Below are 20,879 nucleotides of genomic sequence, written 5' to 3' on the forward strand. Positions count from 1 at the left end.
AGGACCAGCATACACTGAACGGCACAACCAAGTGGCAGCTGTGTACAGGAACATCTGCACAGCGTATGGGCTAGACCCTCCAAGACCAGATGGGAGATTCCACAGAAGGTTGTGGAATAGCAGGGCTAAGATTCGTGGGAACTTCCAGATCCAGACGGCAGGCAGGTACTGGCCATCCAACGACATCTGGTAATAGACAGGAGCAGAAGACAGCGGTGTGATAGATATAGCAGTGCCAAGTGACGCAACTCAGAAGAGGCAAATGAGAACTGGAGAAGTACAGGGCCTGAAAAGAGGAACTAGAGAGAGATGGAAATGAAAGTGAAGGCCAAAGTGGTCCCAGTGGTGGTAGGAGCACTCGGGGCTGTGACGCCTAAGCTGGGTGAGTGGCTCCAACAGATCCCAGGAACAACATCAGAGCTCTCTGTCCAGAAGAGTGCAGTGCTAGGAACAGCTAAGATACTGCGCAGAACCCTCAAACTCCCAGGCCTCTGGTAGAGGACCCGAGGTTGAGGAAGACACATACCACCCATAGAGGTGAGAGGGGAATTTTTTTTTTTTTTTATATATTTGCATTAAAGAATTAATCAGATTTTTGTGCAGAAATAATCTGAACTGATAATCCAAGACAAACGTTAAAAGGCCTGACTTTCAGAGAACCTTTGTTTTTGCCCTGTAATTGTGGGTTCACAATAACCAGGCTCACATTTGTGTTTCCAAAGGTAAAACTCTCCCCTGGTGTGGGGGTCTGTGCCACCTAAACCCCAGATAGGTGCTTTGGGAAGAGGTGAGAGGAAACTATGGAAGTTCAGCCACACAGGACTGTCTGTGCATCTCATATATTCTTAGTATTGTCAACCCAAAGCATTCAAAAATCATCAGCTCTCAAAAATATATGGCTTATTAATAAATGTAGTGTTTTCTTTTTTTGCTGTCTGGTTTCTGAGTCTTTAGAATACACTAGGGTCATGTTTGCAAACTCTTTTGCACAACCACAAGGGCAAAAACTTTTTTTTAAAATTAAAGTTGGAATTCTCACATAATCACTTGAACAAGGAGCTGGGCTTTAAGGAAAAAAACACAGCATATTTCATGGAATTCATGATAAATTAATGAGAGTTGGCAACACGGGAGAGGATTTCTGTGCTGACTTTGGTCCCAACTCAGCAAAGCACCTATATGTGTGCTTAGTTTTAAATCTCATCTGTATTTAGCAAAGCATTTGTGCACATGCTTAACTTTGGAACTAGTCACATCCTTAATGCATGCACTTAAGTGTTTAAATGTTCTGCTGAATTGGGACCTTTACGTTTAGGAGCTGGATCCTGCTAATCAATGAGAGGGACATTGAGGGGCAAGGCCCTAAATTTGAAACTTTAGCATTATATTAATATAGCTGTTTGCATTTAATATTTAAATCGGCCAAACAGAAGTGCTGGAACAATTTTTATAGTGGGGGTACTAAGATTGATTGAACCAAACTGTAAAGCCTGCATATAATGGAAACCACTTCAAGCCAGGGGGTGTGGCAGCACTCCCTCCCAACTAGTTTCAACACGTATGCTGACAAAGTAAAGCTATGAAAATCAAACAAGAGTCACAAATTCTCATATTGATCCTAAAGACAAGATCATGGTCTGTAGAATACCACATAAAGCTTTCTGAATATCAAAAAGGCATCATCTCCATGGACAGAAAGAAAGGGAAAATGTTCTTTAAAACAACGACCACCATAAAATGACATCTGCAGTTAGACAAGGTGAGTGAGGTAGTATCTTTTATTGTTCCAACTTCTGCTCGTGAAAGATACAAGCTTTTGAGTTTATACAGAGCTCCTCTTCAGGTTCTTACCCTAAGACGACAAAGGAACTGAGCACTTTGTGGGATATCCTGACCATCTTGCTGGAAGGAAGTGTGGGAATAATCTTATCTTGAACCAAGACTGTAGTTTTGTTAAGAAAGCATTTTTCACTTTTATTTGCTGTACCCATTTCTGTCTTTATCTCTTACTTGAACTGACTTAAAATCTCTTTTTGATTAAACTTGTTTTACTTCTATTTTAAATTAACCCACTGCTGTGTTTGATTTTAAGTGATTATTAACTCCAGTTAAAGCAACAAGCTGCTGTGCTTTTGTCTCTTTAAAGGAACAACAGACCTTATTGCTCCTCTGAATGTTCCAGGAGAGAGTTGGACATTTCAGGACAGGCAGTTTGGGGGAAATTTGGGACTGGGCGTATGTTGGGCTAGTAGTAACTGAGGCTGGTGTAGACCAGAGTGTGATCCTGGTGTAACAAGCAGGCTTCTAAAGTCAGAGTTGCTGAACCAGGGCTGCTCAACACAGAGACATGAGTGCATGCTTGTATGCTGGCTGGGAGCATCCACACAGGGAATATGTATGTCTACAAAGCAAAGAAAAACCCACACCTGGCCCATGTCTGCTGGTTTGGGCTCGCAAGGCTTGGGCTGTGGAGCTGTTTCATTGCTGTGTAGACTTCTAGACTCAGGCTGGAGCCCAAGATCTGGGAACTTTCCACCCCTAAGGGTTCTAAAGCTCAGATGCTAGCCCAAGCCCAGAAACCTGGACAGCAATTCAACAGCCCCACAGCCTGAGCTCAAGTCGGCCGCCATGGGCCAGTCACAGGTTTTAATTTGCTGCGTAAACATACCCACAAGGAGCTACAGCAGCAGAGCATTTTTAAATCACTCAATGTTACCAGACAACCAGTGACACAACCTCTCACTGGTCTGAATTGCACCCCAGAACGTGACGATCTTACAAAGCTTGTCTTTCACCAACAGAAGTAGGTCCAATGAAAGATATTAACCTCACCTACCTTGTCTCTCTAATATCCTGGGACCAACTTGGCGGCAGCAACAACCGTGCAAGCAATATCTGTAGTAATAAACATATCCAAAAATTGGGAGTAACTCACTGTAGTTAAGTACTAGCTGAAGTCTGTTTTTTACCATTAAAAAAGAAGAAACTGGCTGACAATCCTGTAAGTTTTCTATAGTTGGACTACTAGTTATAACAGAAGTAATGACAAACACTTTACAAATACCATAGATTAAATTGGACTGATAGTCATTCACAATTTTAACATAGAATATCCTACAGCTTTTACAACTGTTATGCTTGACTTGCTAGTTTTTGTTTTCTAATGAAGATCTTTTAGGACTTGATCCAACTCTGCTGGTATCAAAAAAGTCTTTCCATTGACTCCAAAGTGCTTTGGATCACACCCATAGTTTCCAGTATATATTTCTAATATGAGCATGCATCACTTTTAGTTTAAGTACATTTGCATTAACAGAAGTGAAAGGTTTCTCTACTGATTCACGGCTATGGCTTTAGACTGTGTACCCTAATGCCTGAGGAGAGTGGACTTTCAGCATGTGATTCATCCCACTCACTCCTGGAAGGCATTGATCCCCCCCAACCCTGTGCCTTGACCATGGTCTGAGTCCATGCAGAAGGAGGGACAGAGAATAGGCAGGCTGAGGGGATTAATGAGTGAACTGGGATGAACACAGTAGCGTAGCTGGCGGGATTCAGTGGAAGCAGCTGGTTCCCCTCAGGCCAGCAGGCGTGGAAGTGGCGCCTGCCAGCCGCATGGCCGGAGGAGCCGCGGGGTGGCAGCGGCAGGCCGGCGCGGAAGCGGCGTCTGCCGGCTGGCGCTGTCCACCACGTGGCCGGAGGAGCCGCGGGGCTGCAGGCTGGCGTGGAAGCTGCGCCTGCCCTCTGGTGCTGCCCACCGCATGGCCGGAGGAGCCGCAGGGCGGCAGGCCGGCGTGGAAGCCACGCTTGCTGGCTGGTGCTGCCCACTGCATGGCCAGAGGAGCCGCGGGGCAGCAGAACAGTGTGGAAGCCGTGCCTGCCAGCCAGTGCAGGCATAGCCGAGCACTGGGACAGTAGCCGGGACAGGCGGCAGCGCAGGAGGGAAGATAAGCTACTTCTGAAGTCATAGGAACCACCACAGCCAGAGGAATTGCAAGTAGAGTGGCTCCAAAGGGGCAGGGGAAGGGGGAGACAAACAACAGGGGAAGAAATGCAAGGGTATCTTTGCAGAGATTTCTGCCTCAGCTCCCACACGTGGGAGCAATATGGACTCATATCTTCACACTTAGTCCAATTAGTTGCTCTGCAAACTCTTATTTTGGAAGGGACTGTGGGGGTATCTAGATTTAAGTACATTTTTGCAAGTTATAAAATCGAAAAGAAGGTGTGATTTTAAAATACTTAAATTCTTCCATCTAATTTTTTTAAATGACTGCATAATAAAATGTATTGTAAAATTCTATGTCACACAGAACACATTATTTTCCCATATGCAGAACAACAGGGAACATTATTCTTCTTTTATCCAAGAAAATCTACAGCTTGAGAATCTATTAAAAAGCTGTTCTAAACAGGGATTGTGTTCTTTGCCAATGTTTCCTAGTGGTACCCAGTCCCACTCACATTATTCATTATTCTATCATGTCAGTGTTGCACATTCTTTCCATTATTTAAGTATAGACAATATAATTTCTATTTTGCTACCATAGGATAGGATTCAAGGATACAAGTTATAAAAAGCTGAGCAGTTAAGAAATAAAGATGAACCATCAGCACTTTGACAGTCTTCATCCTCACTTTCATGGCAGAGCTGAAATTGCTCCATTGAAAACTGTTTATTTTTCAAAACCTTTACAGGAAAACTTAATAGCTGAGCATTTCACAAGGAATGAAATGCAAGTCCAGTGGAGCTCATTCATGACTTTCAAACCCAATTATGCTATGGCTGATACAAAACAGACTTATGTGCTTAAAAAAACCTGGAGAACTGCATGGCTATGGGCTTATTAATGAACTAGAGAGCCAGCCTTTGCTAGGTTGTCAGTTCACTGGAATATAGGAATTGCCAAACTGAACTGATCAGTCATCTTCTAGTCCAATATCCTGTCTCTGACAGGAACCAGCTGTTTCAGCTGCAGGTACAAGAGACCCAAATTCAGCCTACATCAGTAGTAACAGGAAGTTACCACCTGATGGCAGTTTGGCGGTTGGTGAGAAATGTACAGGTGGTCTCAGACCTGTTTCTCATGGACAGGTGTCCACCATCACAAATATCACTTAATATTATTTAACATTTGTATGTAATGTGGCACTAGAACTGTACATGGTGCTTTACAGAGGCCTGGTCTACACTACGCGTTTATACCGAATTTAGCAGAGTTAAACCGATTTAACCCTGCACCCATCCACACAACGAAGCCCTTTATATCGCTATAAAGGGCTCTTAAAACCAATTTCTGTACTCCTCCCCGAGGGGAGTAAGGCTGAAATCGGTATTGCCACGTCGGATTAGGATTAGTGTGGCTGCAATTCAACGGTATTGGCCTCCGGGCGGTATCCCACAGTGCACCATTGTGACCGCTCTGCAAAGTCATCTGAACTCGGATGCACTGGCCAGGTAGTCAGGAAAAGCCCTGCGAACTTTGAATTCATTCTGGTGGCCAGCGTGGAGAGCTCACCACACAGGTGACTACACAGAGCTCATCAGCCACAGGAACAATGTAGTCTCCTGAGAATGCAAAAAGACTCTAGCACGGACGGCACGGAGATACTGGATTGATCACCGTATGGGGAGAGGATTCCGTGCTAACAGAACTCCGTCCAAAAGACGAAATGAAAAACACATTTTGAAAAATTTCCGAGGCACACCAGAGACTCAGTACAGTGCCTATGAAAGTTAAGGACTCAGACAAGCCTACAGAAAACCAAAGAAGCAAACAGAAGGTATGGGTAGGCGAAAACATCCACTTCTACGTTGAGCGCATGCAATTTTAGGGGGTCTGCCACCAGTACCCACCCCTGTCCATGGATTCCGAGGTGGGGATGGTAATCAGCCATGGCTGAGGATTCTGTGGACGGGGAAGATGAGACGAGCTTGCAGAGAGCACACAGCACTCCGTTCTAACCAACAGCCAGGAGCTTTTCTCACCTCACGATGGAATACCCCTACCCTCCCAAGCCACATCCACACAATGAAGCCATGGAAGGGACATCTGGTGAGTGACTTTTGTAAATATAAAACAGGTTTAAAAGCAAGCTTTTTTTAATGATAATTTGCCCTGAGGACTTGGATGCATTCGCGGCCAGTACAGTTATTGGAAAAGTCTGTTAACATGTCTGGGAGGAGCGGAAATCCTCCAGGGACACTCCATGAAGCCTCCTGAAGGTACTCACAAAGCCTTTGCAGAAGGTGCGCGGGCAGCCCTATCCGTCCTCCATGGTAGGACACTGACCACGCCATGCATGGCAATAATCTGGTATCATGTATGACAAAGCCTAGCTGCGTATGGTCCCGGTGTTTGCTGGCATTCAAGCAACATCCGTTCTTATCTCGCTGTTATCCTCAGGAGAGTGATATCGTTCATGGTAACCTGGTTGAAATCAGAATTTAATTAGGGACAGAGATGGTTTCTGCTGCTGCTGCATGTTAAACAGGAAAGAAGCAGCACTGAACGGCTTTGCTTGTATTGAAAGGAGGGACTGTGTATATGAATGCTGCAGAAGCCAGAAGACAATGGCTTACCACGCCGCATGCAAGCTGAATTCTGCTGCCCGACCTGCGTCTGTGAGATCTCTAACACCAGAGCCACAGCACTCAATATTAAGATGCAAAATGCGACCTTGCAGTGAAATCACATGTGCTATGTAAGGGAAAGTGAAAGATATAAGCATTGTTCTGTAAAACATATCTTTTTAATACTTCTCTCCTTTTTCCCTCCCTCATGCAGCTGCAAATTTTTCAAGCCTCCTACTCCATCCCGAAGGCTATCTCAGATAAGGCGGAGAAAAAAAAAGACGTGAGACGAAATGTTCTCTGGAAACAGGAAGTGACCCCCGCAATGAAAGAGCTCACTGAATAGTGAAGAACATGAAATATCAAATTACGAAAGATCCAGTAAACGTGAGGACAGGAGGGACACTTGAGATGAGAGGTGGCGGCAGGAAATCAGAGGAGGCAGACACAACGCTGGGGCTGCGCATGAAAAACGACATGTCCGGCATTTGTGGAGCTTCAGAACACAGCAGGGCCACAGATGCCACGAAGCCCCTGTAGCCCCCCCACACCTCACCGTGTTCCATATCCTCCTCACCCAGACGTGTAAAGAACACGTGGGGGAGGCTCCGTTACCTGCCCACTCCACCCCCGTGGACAGCCCAACCAAAAGGCGTCATATTTGAAGTTTTTTTAGTAGCCTGTCCTCCTCTACCTCCCTCCCAAACCACACTGGCTACCTTGTCAGTTCTCTTCCTCGTTATAATGAATTATAAAGAATACATATTTTAAACAATAGTGACTTTATTTCCTTAAGCAAGCTGTAATCGAAGGGGAAGGTGGGTTGCTTACAGGGAATGTCAATCAAGGGGGGGCGTTCATAGGAAACAAACACAGCAGTCACACAGTACCCCTGGTCCGTGATGAAACTCGTTTCAAAGCTTCTCTGATGCGCACCCGCTTCCTGTCTGCTCTCTAAGCGCCCTGTGTCATGGCTGCGCGTAATCAAGCAAGGCCAGGGATTTGCTCAGCCCCCACCACCGCCATAAAGGTCCCCCCTTACTTCACACAGATTGTGGGAGCACACAGCAAGCAGCAATAACAAAGGGGATCATGGTTGGCTGAGGTCTGAGCGAGTCAGTAACGTGCTCCAGCACGCCTTGAAACGGTCAATACACATCATCACCATTCCTGCCACTTGCTCAGTCGCAGTTGAACAGCTCCTGACTACTGTCCAGGCTGCGCTGTGTATGGCTTCGATGAGCCATGGATCAAGGGGTAGCGCTGACTACAGGCATTCAACATTCCCAAACTTTTTCTGGTCCGGAAGTAATTCCTTACTGGCACCATTTAAACAGAGTAGTGTCCTGCAATGACGCGAGCGTCAATGAACCCTTCCCGCCATCCCACGTGGCTGTTGGTGAAACGTCCCTTGTGATCCACTAGTGCTTGCAGCACCAACTGAAAAGTACCCCTGCGGTTTAGTACTGTGCCCTGGTGCCCGAGCCAAGACACGGGATATGGTTCCATCACTCCCCCACCACAGTTAGGGAATCCCATTGCAGCAAAGCCATCCACTAGACGCGCACTCCCAGAGACACTACCTTTCTAGCAGCAGTCAGTGATTGCTTTGGCTACTTGCATCACAGCAGCCCCCACAGTAGATTTTCCCACTCCAAATTGATTCCCGACTGATCGGTAGCTGTCTGGCGTTGCAAGCTTCCAGAGGGCTATTGCCACTCGCTTCTCATCTGTGACGGCTGCTCACATCTTGGTATTATGGCGTTTCAGGGCAGGGGAAAGCAAGTCACAAAGTTCCATGAGAGTGCCCTTACGCATGCGAAAGTTTTGCAGCCACTGCGAATTGTCCCAAACCTGCAAAACTATGCGGTCCCACCAGTCTGTGCTTGTTTCCTGGGCCCAAAATCAGTGTTCAATGGCTAGAACCTGCCCCATTACCATCAAGATCTCCAAAGCGCAGGGGCCCGCGGTTTGAGAGAATTCTGTGTCCATGTCCTCATCACTCGTTGCCGCGCTGCTGTAGCCGCCTCCTCCTCGCCTGGTTTTGCAGGTCCTGGTTCAGCATAGACTGAACGATAATGCGCGAGGTGTTTACAACGTCCATGATTGCTGTCTGGAGCTGAGTAGGGTCCATGCTTGCCGTGCTATGGCGTTTGCACAGTTCGCCCAGGAAAAGGCACGAAACGGTTGTCTGCTGCTTTCATGAAGGGAAGGATGAGGCTGTACCCAGAACCACCCGTGACAATGTTTTTTGCCCCATCAGGCACTGGAATCTCAACCCAGAATTCCAAGGGGCGGGGGAGACTGCGGGAACTATGGGATAGCTATGGGATAGCTACCCACAGTGCAACGCTCCGGAAATCAATACTAGCCTCGATACATGGACGCACACCACCGAATTAATGTGCTTAGTGTGGCCACGTGCACTCGACTTTATACAATCTGTTTTACAAAACCGGTTTATGTAAAATCGGAATAATCCCATAGTGTAGACATACCCAGAGAGCTCTAACTGGCAACCTTAAAGAGGCCTTGAAAAGATGGGTGAGGGAGACTGTGCTCTGCCCTCCTTCACGTGGCTTATTTTTGGAATAAAAATTAATTGAACTTACTGTGGGGAAAAAATAAAAAACTTCCAGACACCTCTTTCACCTCTTCATTCTCCAAAAGGCAGTGGCACAGATGGGAAAATTAGGGCCTTTTCGATTTGAACAACTGGATGGTAGTCAGTCAGGTTTTCTTTTTGTTTTAGTCACATGCAGTAATTGCTACTAAATAATAAATAAAAAAGAGGGGAAAGTGAGTCTGACAAGTGTGACATAGCAATTTCAAAAGGAGAAATCCTTGTGAAAATATAGTAAAGACAGAAAACCAGGACGTTATGTGAAGTGGTCACAAAATTCTTTCCCAATAGACAATAACTTTTTAACCTTGATTAGAGAGAGAGAGACTTGGACGTACTGACATTTTAAATGACAAAAAACATAGTTAATGAAGAGTTAAGGTTGCCACTTGTGCCCTTCTAGCATGTCAAGTTCAGCAAAACTCCAACTTTTCCATCTGTATAAGGGGGATAAGGGGACACAGAGAGGAGAAGTGACTTGCCCAAGGTAACCAACCAGGCTGGTGGCAGAGCAAGGAATAGTCCCAGTGCAGTGGTCTTACCTCTAGATCACAGTCACTATATAATGCCTCAATTTTCCTCTCCCTCTTGTAGACTTTGCTATCGGGAATAGAGATCACTGAATTCTAAGTATTAGCTAGAGCAACCCTGACAGGGGTTTGTCCAACTTGCTCTTAAGTATCCCCAATGATGGAGATTCCACAACCTCCCTAGACTATTTATTCTAGTGCTTAACCATTCTGACAATTAGGAAGTTTTTCCTAATATCCAACCTAAACCACCCTTACTGCAATTTAAACCCATTGCTTCTTGTCCTATCCTCAGAGGTTAAGACCAACGATTTTTCTTCCTCCTCCTTGAAACAATCTTTTATGTACTTGAAAACTTATCATGTCCCCTCTCAGTCTTCTCTTCTCCAGACTAAATAAACCCATTTTTTTTAATCTTCTCTCATGTTTTCTAGATCTTTAACTGACAGAACTGGACAGAATGCTCCAGTTGAGGCCTAATCAGCGCAGAGTAGAGTGGAAGAATTATTTCTCATGTCTTGCTTACAATATTCCTGCTAATACATCCCAGAATGATGTTTGCTTTTTTTGCAACAGTGTTACACTGTTGACTCATATTTAGCTTGTGATCCACTATGACCTCCAGATCCCTTTCTGCAGTACTGTTTCCTAGGCAGTCATTTCCCATTTTGTGTGTGTGCAATTGATTGTTCCTTCCTAAGTGGAGTATTTTGCATTTTGTCCTTATTAAATTTCATCCTATTTACTTCAGACCATTTCTCCAGTTTGTCCAGATCATTTTGAATTTTAATCCTGTCCTCCAAAGCACTTGCAACTCCTCCCAGCTTGGTATCATCCGCAAACTTTATAAGTGTACTCTCTATGCCATTATCTAAATCACTGATGAAGATATTGAACAGAATCAGACGCAGAACTGATCCCTGAGGGACCCCATTCGTTATGCCCTTCCAGCATGACTGTGAACCTCTGATAAGTACTCTCTGGGAACAATTTTCCAACCAGTTATGCACCCACCCTGTAGTAGCTCCATCTAGGTTGTACTTCCCTAGTTAGTTTATGAGAAGGTCATGCGAGATAGTATCAAAAGCCTTACTAAAATCAAGATATACCACATCTGCTGCTTCCCCTCAATCCACAAGGCTTGTTAGCCTGTCAAAGAAAGCTATCAGGTTGGTTTGACATGATTTATTCTTGACAAATCCATGCTGACTGTTACTTATCACCTTATTATCTTCTGGGCGTTTGCAAATTGATTGCTTAATTATTTGTTCCATTATCTTTCCGTGTACAGAAGTTAAGCAGACTGATATGTAATTTCCAGGGTTGTCCTTATTTCCCTTTTCATAGATGGGCACTATATTTGCCCTTTTCCAGTCTTCTGGAATGTCTCCCTTCTTCCATGACTTTTCAAGAATAATTGCTAATGGCTCAGATAGCTCCTCAGTCAGCTCCTTGAGTATTCTAGGATTTCATCAGGTCCTGGTGATTTGAGGACATCTAACTTGTCAAAGTAATTTTTACATGTTCTTTCCCTATTTTACACTCTGATCCTAATTCATTTTCACTGGCATTCACAATGTTAGATGTCCAATTGCTACCAACCTTCTCGAGGAAAACCGAAACAAAGAAGTCATTCAGCACCTCTGCCATGTCCACATTTTCTGATAATGGCCACGCTTTGAAACGTTTGTTGGGAATAACAGGGCAGGTGAGAGAAATTTCATCCATGGTCTATGTTCCAAAACTGACAGTTTTACTACATGGTTGTTACAATAACTTTAAGGGGTGAGAGAAGACTAGTATATCTCTCTCCTTCTCCATCCTGTGTGCCACTGTTCATCACACTATGTAGCCCCTTGCTCTCAACATTTCCAGCTCTCCTTCCCCTTCCCAGCCTATTAACCCACTACTTGGCACTATAGAAGCCATTAACATTTAAGAAGTTGCACCTTGCTGCTGTGCACACATTTCACAGGCAGCAATTTACTACATGCTACCTTGATTATATAGTTTGAACTGCACACTAAGCAGGGCCTTCACTTTTACTACCCATCCCCAAGCTGGGACTCCTGTCTCTGCCTGAGCCAGGCTTTCCCAGCTTTGCCTCAGGCCTACCCAATAGGGTTGCCAGGCATCAGGTTTTCGACCAGAACGCCCAGTCGAAAAGGGACCTCCAGGAGATCCTGTCAGCAGTGCTGATGGGGCCGTAAAAAGTCCGGTTGGCAGCACAGAGCAGTAGAGGCCAGGGGCTAAGGCTGGCTCCCTGCCCTAGCTATGCTCAGTTCCTGGAAGCAGTGGCATGTCCCTCTGGCTCCTAGGCTCTGCAGCTCCAATTGGCTGGGACTTGCTGCAGCAGGGTCAGCGTCTGTGGGAGACGGCACTGCATAGAGACACCTGGGAGCCAAAAGGGAGCTGCTGGCTGCCTAGGAGCCGCCTGAGCTAAGTGTCACCTAGACCATGCACCCTGATCCCCTACCCCAGCTCTGAGCCTCCTCCCTCACCCCAACTCCCTCCCACAGCCTGCACCCCACACTCCCTCCCACACCCCAAAACCCTGCCCCAGCCTGAGCTCTCTCTCGCACTGTGAACCTTCTTGCCCCAGCCTGAAGCCCCCCTTCCACACCCTGAACCCCTCATTTCTGGCCCTACCCCAGAGCCCGCACCCCCAGCCCAGAGCCTGTACCCCCTACTACATCCCAACCCCAGTCCTGAGCCCTCTCCTGCATTCTGAACCCCTTGACCCAGCCTGGGGCCCCCACCCGTGCCCCAAACACCTCATCTCCAGCCCCATCCTAGAGCCCACAACCCCAGCCGGAGCCCTCACTACCCCCCGCATCTCAATCCCCTGCCCCAGCCCTGAGCCCCCTCCCACATGCCAAACCCCTCATCCCAGATGGACGGGGAGTGGAGCGAGCGGGGGGGCGAGGCCTCGGAGAAGGGGCAGATCAGGGGCAGGGCCTCGGGAAAGGGGGCAGGGCAAGGGTGTTCAGTTTTCTGTAATCAGAAAGTTGACAACCCTACTACCCAATCCAATCCACCCCTTCTCAAACTGGGCCTCTCCCCCACACACTCTAGTCACCCCCACAGAGGGGCATTGTGTATCTTAACTATTTATTCTCTGGATTTCAGATGCTTAAATTTGTGTTACTTAGTCCCTCTGCTTCAGATCCCAGAACACACAGTGGGCAGGGAGAGTGGCTCAGATCCCTGCAAAGGGGTAGGGCTCTCCCCCTAGATCCCACCTCACACACACAAGGGGTGAATTCAGGGCTGACAGGCCCCACCACCCCTAAACCCTCAAATTCCTCTGCTATACCTGCCTATCCTCTTCCCTTCACTTCTTCTAAGCCCTACCCTCTCCCCCTTGTCTGAGCCTCCCAAACTCCTCTTCCATCACCTACCACCCATTCCTATTTATCCTCCTCCCCATAATACTCCTTTCCATTCCTGCAGACCCAAAATCCTCTTCCCCAATACCACCTACGCTTGCATCCCTAATACCTCCCCCCCCGTGTAGTTTATTTCCTTTTCAAAAACACTTTAAAGACTAACAGATTTATTCAGGCATAAGCTTTCATGGTTAAAAAACCCCACTGAACTCCTCGTTGTTTTTGTGGATACAGACTTACACAGCTACCCCTCTGATACTTTTCAAAAACAGTTTCAGCATCTTGTGAATATTCTGCTGTACTCTGATTACATTTCACAAACACACCCCACACACACCCCTGGACAGAACCAGATTTTTCCCACATGTTTACAGTTCATTTTTAGATTTCTGCCCAGGGTGGATTTCAGACTTCAAAGTTGCAAGCTCAAAGAGGTGTTAAGTGGCCCATTCATTCCAATGAAATGTTCTCAGCTGAAAGAGAACACCCCTTAGAGATAAATACACCCTGAAACAATAGCTCCGAGAACTGTGAACTGCTCCATTCATGTCAGTGGGTGTTCTCTCCCCATCCCCAGGCCTCCCAGCACAACACTCACCCAAGCCCCCCACAGGCTGCTGCTCAGGAGGTCCAGCCAGAATAAGTCCCCACCCCCAGAGTCGACTCAGAATCACCTGCTGCGGGGGGGGGGGGGGGGCGGAGGAAGAGGGGGGAGGGTCTGCCATGCGCCTCCTCCCCTCCTCCTTCCGCCGTCTGCCGGCGCAGCAGCTGCTGCCTCAGCCTGCCCCTGGCACCATTCCCTTGCAGCCTGCAGTGGCCAGTGAGGGGGCACAACACAGAGCTGCAGAAGGCAGCCACTCGTTGCCCAGGGCAGGCAGGGACGCCTGGGAGAGGAGACACTCAGTAGAGGAGGCACGCAGTGGTGGCAGGCGGGGCTGGAGGAGAGACCCAGCCCCAAACATTGGTGGAACTGGGCCTCCGAGGCCCGAACTTGCTGGAGACTGGGCACCATGGACCCATACAACTCACTGCCCCTGGGCAGCAGGGATGGGAGATGGGGGGTCAAATCCTTATAGATGGTCAGGGGTCACCAGATCCCTGCACACAAAAGGCGAGCAGGGAGTGGGTCTCAGATACCCCCAGGGGACAGTGACGCCCTAGATCACATAAAAGCATTAAGAAGTGGTGCTCAGGAACTCCCCGAAAAGCAAGATCCCTCCAGTACCTAGCTCACATGGAGCCAGGACCCTCAGATACTGCCACACACATGGAGACAGCACTAGAAGCATTCAATAAATCTGATGTGTTTGTTCCTCCTCTCTATGATTTTGACGTACTTTTGACACCTAGTTTTTGAAACCAGAAATCTTGTTCTTTACCAACAGCTATCATAAAAAAGAGAAATTACCCAATACAAAAAGCAAATAACTACTTGCAAAATAAATGCCACAACTGTGAGAATATCAACAGTAGAGGTTAACCTCTAACCTAATGCATGATGGTTAGCAATTAGACTAGCTATTACAATTGTTCTGAAAGAGTATTGGCTTGGTATGAGAAACTGGTAACATCATACCACAGGAATCTGATTCTCATCTTAATTTACATGTGTTTTGCACCAGAGTAAATGACTTCAGGAGAGTTACTCCTGATTTATACCAGTGTAAGAGGAGAATCAGGCCGTGTGAGTTTAGAAAACAAACACTCAATTTACATAATGAAAGCTTCCATTTGCAAATGAAATCTGAGAAAAATTAAAAGAAGCTGTTCACTGTATCCAATCATTTATTTTTCGGGAATATGGTGAAGAGCAGAAAGACACACAAGAACATAAAGCCAGTTCAATTATCAATATCATTGCTGTATTACAACAAGCAATTTATATTACTTAGTATAACATATATAAACATATTGTCTCATCCGTATCATGGAAAACCTAATTTCTGAAAATTATTGACCAAACAACAAAAGTATCCCCTTCCTTAGTAATTAAAGTCTGATTTCCCAGTCCTTACCCACAACCCAACCAGCTCAGGGGAAAAAGTGCCACACAGATGGCTGCCAAAACTTCCTCACAGGAGGGGTACACCCAACAAACATGGGTCCTTTCTACATGTGGATCCCAGGGAGACACTCAAGCCATCTCCCCCTGACCCCTCAGAAAAAGGAGAAGAGAAACTAGAGTTGTTTTCTATGGAAAGACAGGAGACTAACTTTCTGTCTGTAGATAATAAATATTCACATTTTGAACGTTTCAACAGCCTGATCCAAAGTTCCCTTAAGTGAATGGAAAGACTCTCATTAACTTCAATAGGCTTTGAATCAGGCAAGAAGAGGGGAACCCAGGGAAGCATCTATCTCTTAAGGGAACAAATGTTTCAAGGCTAGTGTCGGATACTGTAAAAAAGAAAAAGGGTTTTGAGAAAGAGATAAGAAACTGCTAACCATGAGCATAAATTATATTCAATTTCTCCTGAGTAGAAAATGTATGGAATTATTGAGGGTATAAATTGATTTAAACACTGCACTGTGAGAGTTTGGGGCTGATATCATTTGAAGACTTCACAAAATGCTCTGAGATCAGCAGTGTATACCTTTGAACTGATAATTAAAAATTAAGCCAACAAAAACTCAGACCATGCCAAGGTGCAATATTACAGTATGCCTGAGATTTCAGAGCAAGAAACTATTGTTTTCAAACTTCCCTGGAGCTACTGAAGGTGAATCTGGCCCAGAATGTATGTTTATTTTATTATGAATAAAACCCATACTATTGAATAGACAAACAGGCAGACAACCACAAAATATCCTGCTCCATGACAAAACGTACTAATCAAATCAGTGGTTATCAATCTATTTACCATTGTGGGCTGCATATGCGGCTCTTTTTGTGCTCTGTGGGTTTGCACCCACACTGTATACTACTGTATACTACCGCTTGGGGTGGCAAGCCGCGGGGGGTGCTCTGCCGGTGCCGTGAGGGCAGCAGGAATGCTGCCCTTGGCGGCTTGCCTACAGAGGATCTGTTGGTCCCGCGGCTTCGGTGGACCTCACGCAGGCATGCCTGCGGAGGGTCCGCCGGAGCCGCGGGACCAGCGGACCGTTCGCAGGCAAGCCACGGAAGGCAGCCTACCTGCCGTGCTTGGGGCAGCAGAATCTCTAGAGCCGCCCCTGCTGACTGGGCCACAAGTGGCCCATGGACTGTGGGTTGAGAACCACTGAACCAAATGAAGTATTCTGTCTTCCCAGACTCTGCCATCTGTTTGCAATCATTTTTGTTGTTACATGATTGCAAACAATACCTTAACTGTGTTGACTGGTTGTTTCTGTGTAACTGCATCAGGTGCTAGGATCTCAATTCTAAACCAGATGCCTTGTGCCATTCAGGAGGTGCAATGAGCTGGATTCTGGCCACACCTGGCCATCTGAGAGTCCCATTGTGTGTGTGGAGGGGAGGAGGGGGAAGGGGGCGTCAGCTGGTGTACAGCTGGCAAGCTGGCTCCTGCATCTGATGCTCCAACTGACCCCATTATAGGAGCCATGGCAGGGGCAGGGAAGGTTGAAGGGAGGGAGCAGAACTCCGTTAGGATGCTCTAACTCATGCCAGCTACGAATCAGGAAGCTGTAACTGGTTCCCGGATTTTCATCCCCCTTCTGTACTGAGCATAGCCCAGACACAGGAGAGCTTCAAGCCCCATGTGTCTTGGAATTTTCTTTTTTCACCTGTAGCTCCCTAAAATAAAGTGAAAAATAAAACAAAAGTAACTACCTCCTGCTGTGCCTCCCCCTCACCCCCATGATTAGTTACCAACTTCCGGCATCTGCCCTTTTGTTGTGCTTAAAACCCCCAACCCCAGACCTGCACCCTGCTGAACTTTTGGGAAATTCATATTTCAGATAGGGTTTTTGCATCTCTAGTCACTTTTCATAAAAGCTAAATTCCTGTTTTAACAGATAAAATCTTAACCCTTAATCCAGAAAGAACCACTTTTCTTGCAGAGCAAAACTGACATAAAGAAACCCTGTCAAGGATGAGAGCAGAAATGTTGTCGGTTTCAGTACTTTACCTGCTCACAATATTAGAGCAAGCAAGGAGAGAGGGGCTAAAGCTGTATCCATCCATGCACTGCAGCAAACCTAGTGGTCTGAGGTTGGTGATGGTGGGTCACTCAAGAGTAAGGACCAGGTTTTTAACAGTGCTCCCTGTTTGTGCACCAATATCACGTTAGGTTAGGTCAACAGCAGTGCTGTAACAAGGGCGAGGCCAGTGAGGCACTTGCCTCAGGCGCACAAAGTCGAGGGGAGCAGAAAGTGGTGGAGGAAAAAAAAAAAAAAAACCTGCTGGCACAGAGATATTTACAACCTGGTTGATCTCCCCCTGTGCCTCCCCCAAGTGTCCCCCGGCCCCGACTTGCTTCCCCCAGCCCCTTCCCGGATCCAGAGCAGAGTAGCTCCATGTTGCCTCCCTGCAGCAACTGCTGCCACAGGATCCTAGTGCCCCCATCTCACTGCCAGGGCAGACTGACTGTGAGCCTGCCCTTCCCCCTCAGACCCTTTCATTTTCCAATGGGACCTTCCAGCAGCACGGGGTCGGGGGGCACAGTCATGGCTCCTGCCCCATGCTGGGCAAGGAGGCAGCCCCATCCCTCAACCCCAGTGAGGCTACAGTCAGGGTCAATTGCAGAGGAGGCAGTGCACGTAGCACGCCCGGCACCCACCACGGGAGAGGCGAGGGAGATTCCTGGACCTGAGAGGGGCCCTAGGAGCACATGCAGTGACAGTGGTTGGGGTGAGTGTGCTGCTGGGGGGGAAGGAAAGGGGGGCTCCTCTTCCTGAGCTTGCTGCTGCCAGCAGGGAGAGGGACTGGGGGAGTCCTCCTCTCTTGGCCCTGTCCCGGAGCAGCCTGCCTGCACCCCAAACTCATCCCTAGACCTGCCTCACCACAGAGCCCACAACTCCAGCCAGAGCTTTCACCCCCCCACAGCACCCTCAACCCTCTGCCCGAGCCCTGAGCCCCTCCAGCACCCCAAACACCTCATCCCCAGTCACAGCCAGAGCCCTTACCCCTCACACCCCAACCCTCTGCCCCAGCCCTGAGCCCCTCCAGCACCCCAAACCTCTCATTCCCAGCCCCAGAGCCCTCACCCCTACTCTCTCCCTGAGTTTCTCCCACACTTCAAACTCCTCATCTGCAGCCACAACCCACAGCCCTCACCCCTGCACCCCATCCCTCTGCACCCCTCCCATCCCCAAACTCCCTCCCAGAACCTGCATCCCTCCCATCCCCAAACTCCCTCCCAGAGCCTGCACCCCATTCCCCTGCCCCAGCCTAAGGCCTGCACCCCAGACCTCCTCCCTCACCCAAACTCTCTCCCAGAGCCTTAGGCAGGTGGGTGGGGGGGGGGGTAGAGTTTGGGTGGAGGTGGGTTCTGGGCACCACCAAATTTTCTACAAACCTGCCACCCCTGATTCTGCCCTGCAAACCTGAACTCCCAGCATTCTCAGGACACATGCTGATCCCTAGTGACCACTGCTGATATCCAGCACCTCCTTCCTCTCTTAACCTCTGAATCCCTCTCTGGATTGGAACTGGACTGGAACCAAAGACCATCTTGGAAGCAACATTACCAGCTCAAGCAGTCAAAAATCATGATCTGACCCCCCAAAACCACAGCTCCACCACCGCCCCTTCATTCATTCATTCTTTGGCAGCAATTCGGCCGCAGGCCCTTCCTTCTGAGAGGGACTGAGGGACCCGCCGTCGAATTGCTGCCGAAGAGCCGGCCCTGGGAGAGGGTTCAATTTTATATTCTTGCTTTGGGCGCAAAAATACCTAGTTACGCTCTGGTCAACAGAAATGTGAATAGCATTATATAGCATGGTGTACAAGTTAATTCATTTTCTAGGGAACATAACCACCGCATTATTGTAGAATGACAATAGAACTCTAGATATCATGATGTAAAGGAAACTCAATAAACTTTAGCACAGGATCTTTGATGTGTCACTCAGCTACTTATTAACACAGAGACAAGAAAAATAAAAGAGCCCTTTTCATTTCAACTACAAGGCTATGGACCTCCTGTGGACCTTCAAATATGTGATAATCTATATAGTTTTAAGAAATGTATAACAGATTAGGTTTTAGTCCCTACCTGGTAGAAATAATTCTTTTTGCATTTCTTCTCTGGCTTGTTCAGAAAAGCACCTTTTCTTCAGCCATTCAGCCCCAAATTCACTCGTGTGTTTGTCTGGCCATGTAATATACACCTTATATCATAAAATAAAAAAAGATAATTAACAATGAGAGATTGAATGAAATCTGCCCGCCTGAAACAACTACCCAAGAGATCAGTAAAATTCAGTCTCCTTACTAGAAATGTAATTGAAATATATTACTTGCTACTTTGCAATTAAATGTCTCTTGTGCGCAACGTCTCCTTATTTATATAACTGCACACACTTTCAGAAGTCCATTTAAGCATTACCTAATTCCCTCCTTTTACAAGAGATCAGTTTCAAATGAAGAAGGGTTTGCTGACTGGTGCTGTATGCTTTCATTCTTTATCCCTGCTGCACTAAGCAGTGGTATGTTCTGTATGGGTCCCAGTAAGGGAAAGTAGGACATGAATAGCTCATGGAGGGCAGCATTTCATTGCAGGGAGTGACAAGGAGGAAAAGGGTGGAGGAAGTGACAATAGTTTGGGAGTGAAGAGGATGACCACTTGGAAGGACTGAAGGAGAAAGACAAGAGAGGTGTGGACAGGAATACCTTTAAAATCTATTTCTGTTAGTTATGAATTAGTGTCCCCCTGTGCTAGGTGCTGTACAGAGGTAGACAGAAGCTCTTCTCTAAAGAGTTTACAGTTTAATTAATAATTATAATTCAAGTGTACAGGTAAAGTAGGCGTTTACCTTGTATTCAGACAGACAATTTGGAGATACAATGCATGCTAATGGACAGACCACGAGACTGGAAGCTAGGAACTCCAGACCATGGATGCTTCTACTCAGATACTGGTGTGATTTTGCAAAGACTGTAACTTGCAATTTCCACTTATCCAGGCTGGGAGGAGGGGAGGGGGCATCCAATGTGAAAGGTGCCTACTGGTGGAATCTCTCAGACAGCAGGTGGGAGAGCTACAGGAGGAGGTGGCTAGGTTGAGAAGCATCCGTATCCATGAGGAATTCCTGGACAGTGTCCATGTGGAGACAGCTGAGGTAGCTGTCCCAGTTCACAGGACTGCTGACACACCACTGGTGGAGTAGGAGATGGCTCAGGGTAGACACTAACAGCTGGTTACTTCTGGCAGCGAGCAGTGCTCCACCCCTGCTGCGAACCCTCCCGCTGTGTAATAGGTAACCGTTATGCTCTTCTTGATACAGGAGAGAAGGAATCACCCCTTACAGTAAAGGAGGAGAAGCCTCGTACCCCTAAGGCTGGGAGGTCTGCTGCCACCACTGAAAATAGGAAACGTAGGGTAGTGGTGGTCGGAGACTCTCTACTGAGGGGGACGGAGGTGCCCATCTGTCGCCCTGACATTTTATCTCGGGAGGTATGCTGCCTGCCGGAGGCCTGTATCCGAAATGTTACAGAGGCATTGTCGAGGATTATCTGGCCTTCTGACTACTACCCCATGCTACTCATCCATGTGGGCACAAATGATACTGCAAGGTGTGACGCTGAGCAGATCAAGAGTGACTACAGGGCCTGGAGTTCGGGTGAAGGAGTCTGAGCGACAGGTGATTCTCTTCAATTCTTC

General features: G+C 47.2%; 1 protein-coding gene across 2 annotated transcripts in view; it reads right to left on the reverse strand.

Moving 5' to 3' along the window:
- The window catches only part of BBOX1 (gamma-butyrobetaine hydroxylase 1), a 100,269-nt gene that overhangs the window by 61,765 nt on the left and 17,625 nt on the right, over positions 1–20,879 (reverse strand). For both annotated transcript variants that reach the window (XM_032770858.2, XM_032770857.2), the window contains exon 3: positions 19,272–19,386. In XM_032770858.2, coding sequence (XP_032626749.1) covers positions 19,272–19,386 — 115 coding nt within the window. The remainder of the gene's footprint in view (positions 1–19,271; positions 19,387–20,879) is intronic.

Source organism: Chelonoidis abingdonii, chromosome 4 (assembly GCF_003597395.2).
Source record: "Chelonoidis abingdonii isolate Lonesome George chromosome 4, CheloAbing_2.0, whole genome shotgun sequence".
NCBI classification, from domain to species: domain Eukaryota; kingdom Metazoa; phylum Chordata; order Testudines; family Testudinidae; genus Chelonoidis; species Chelonoidis abingdonii.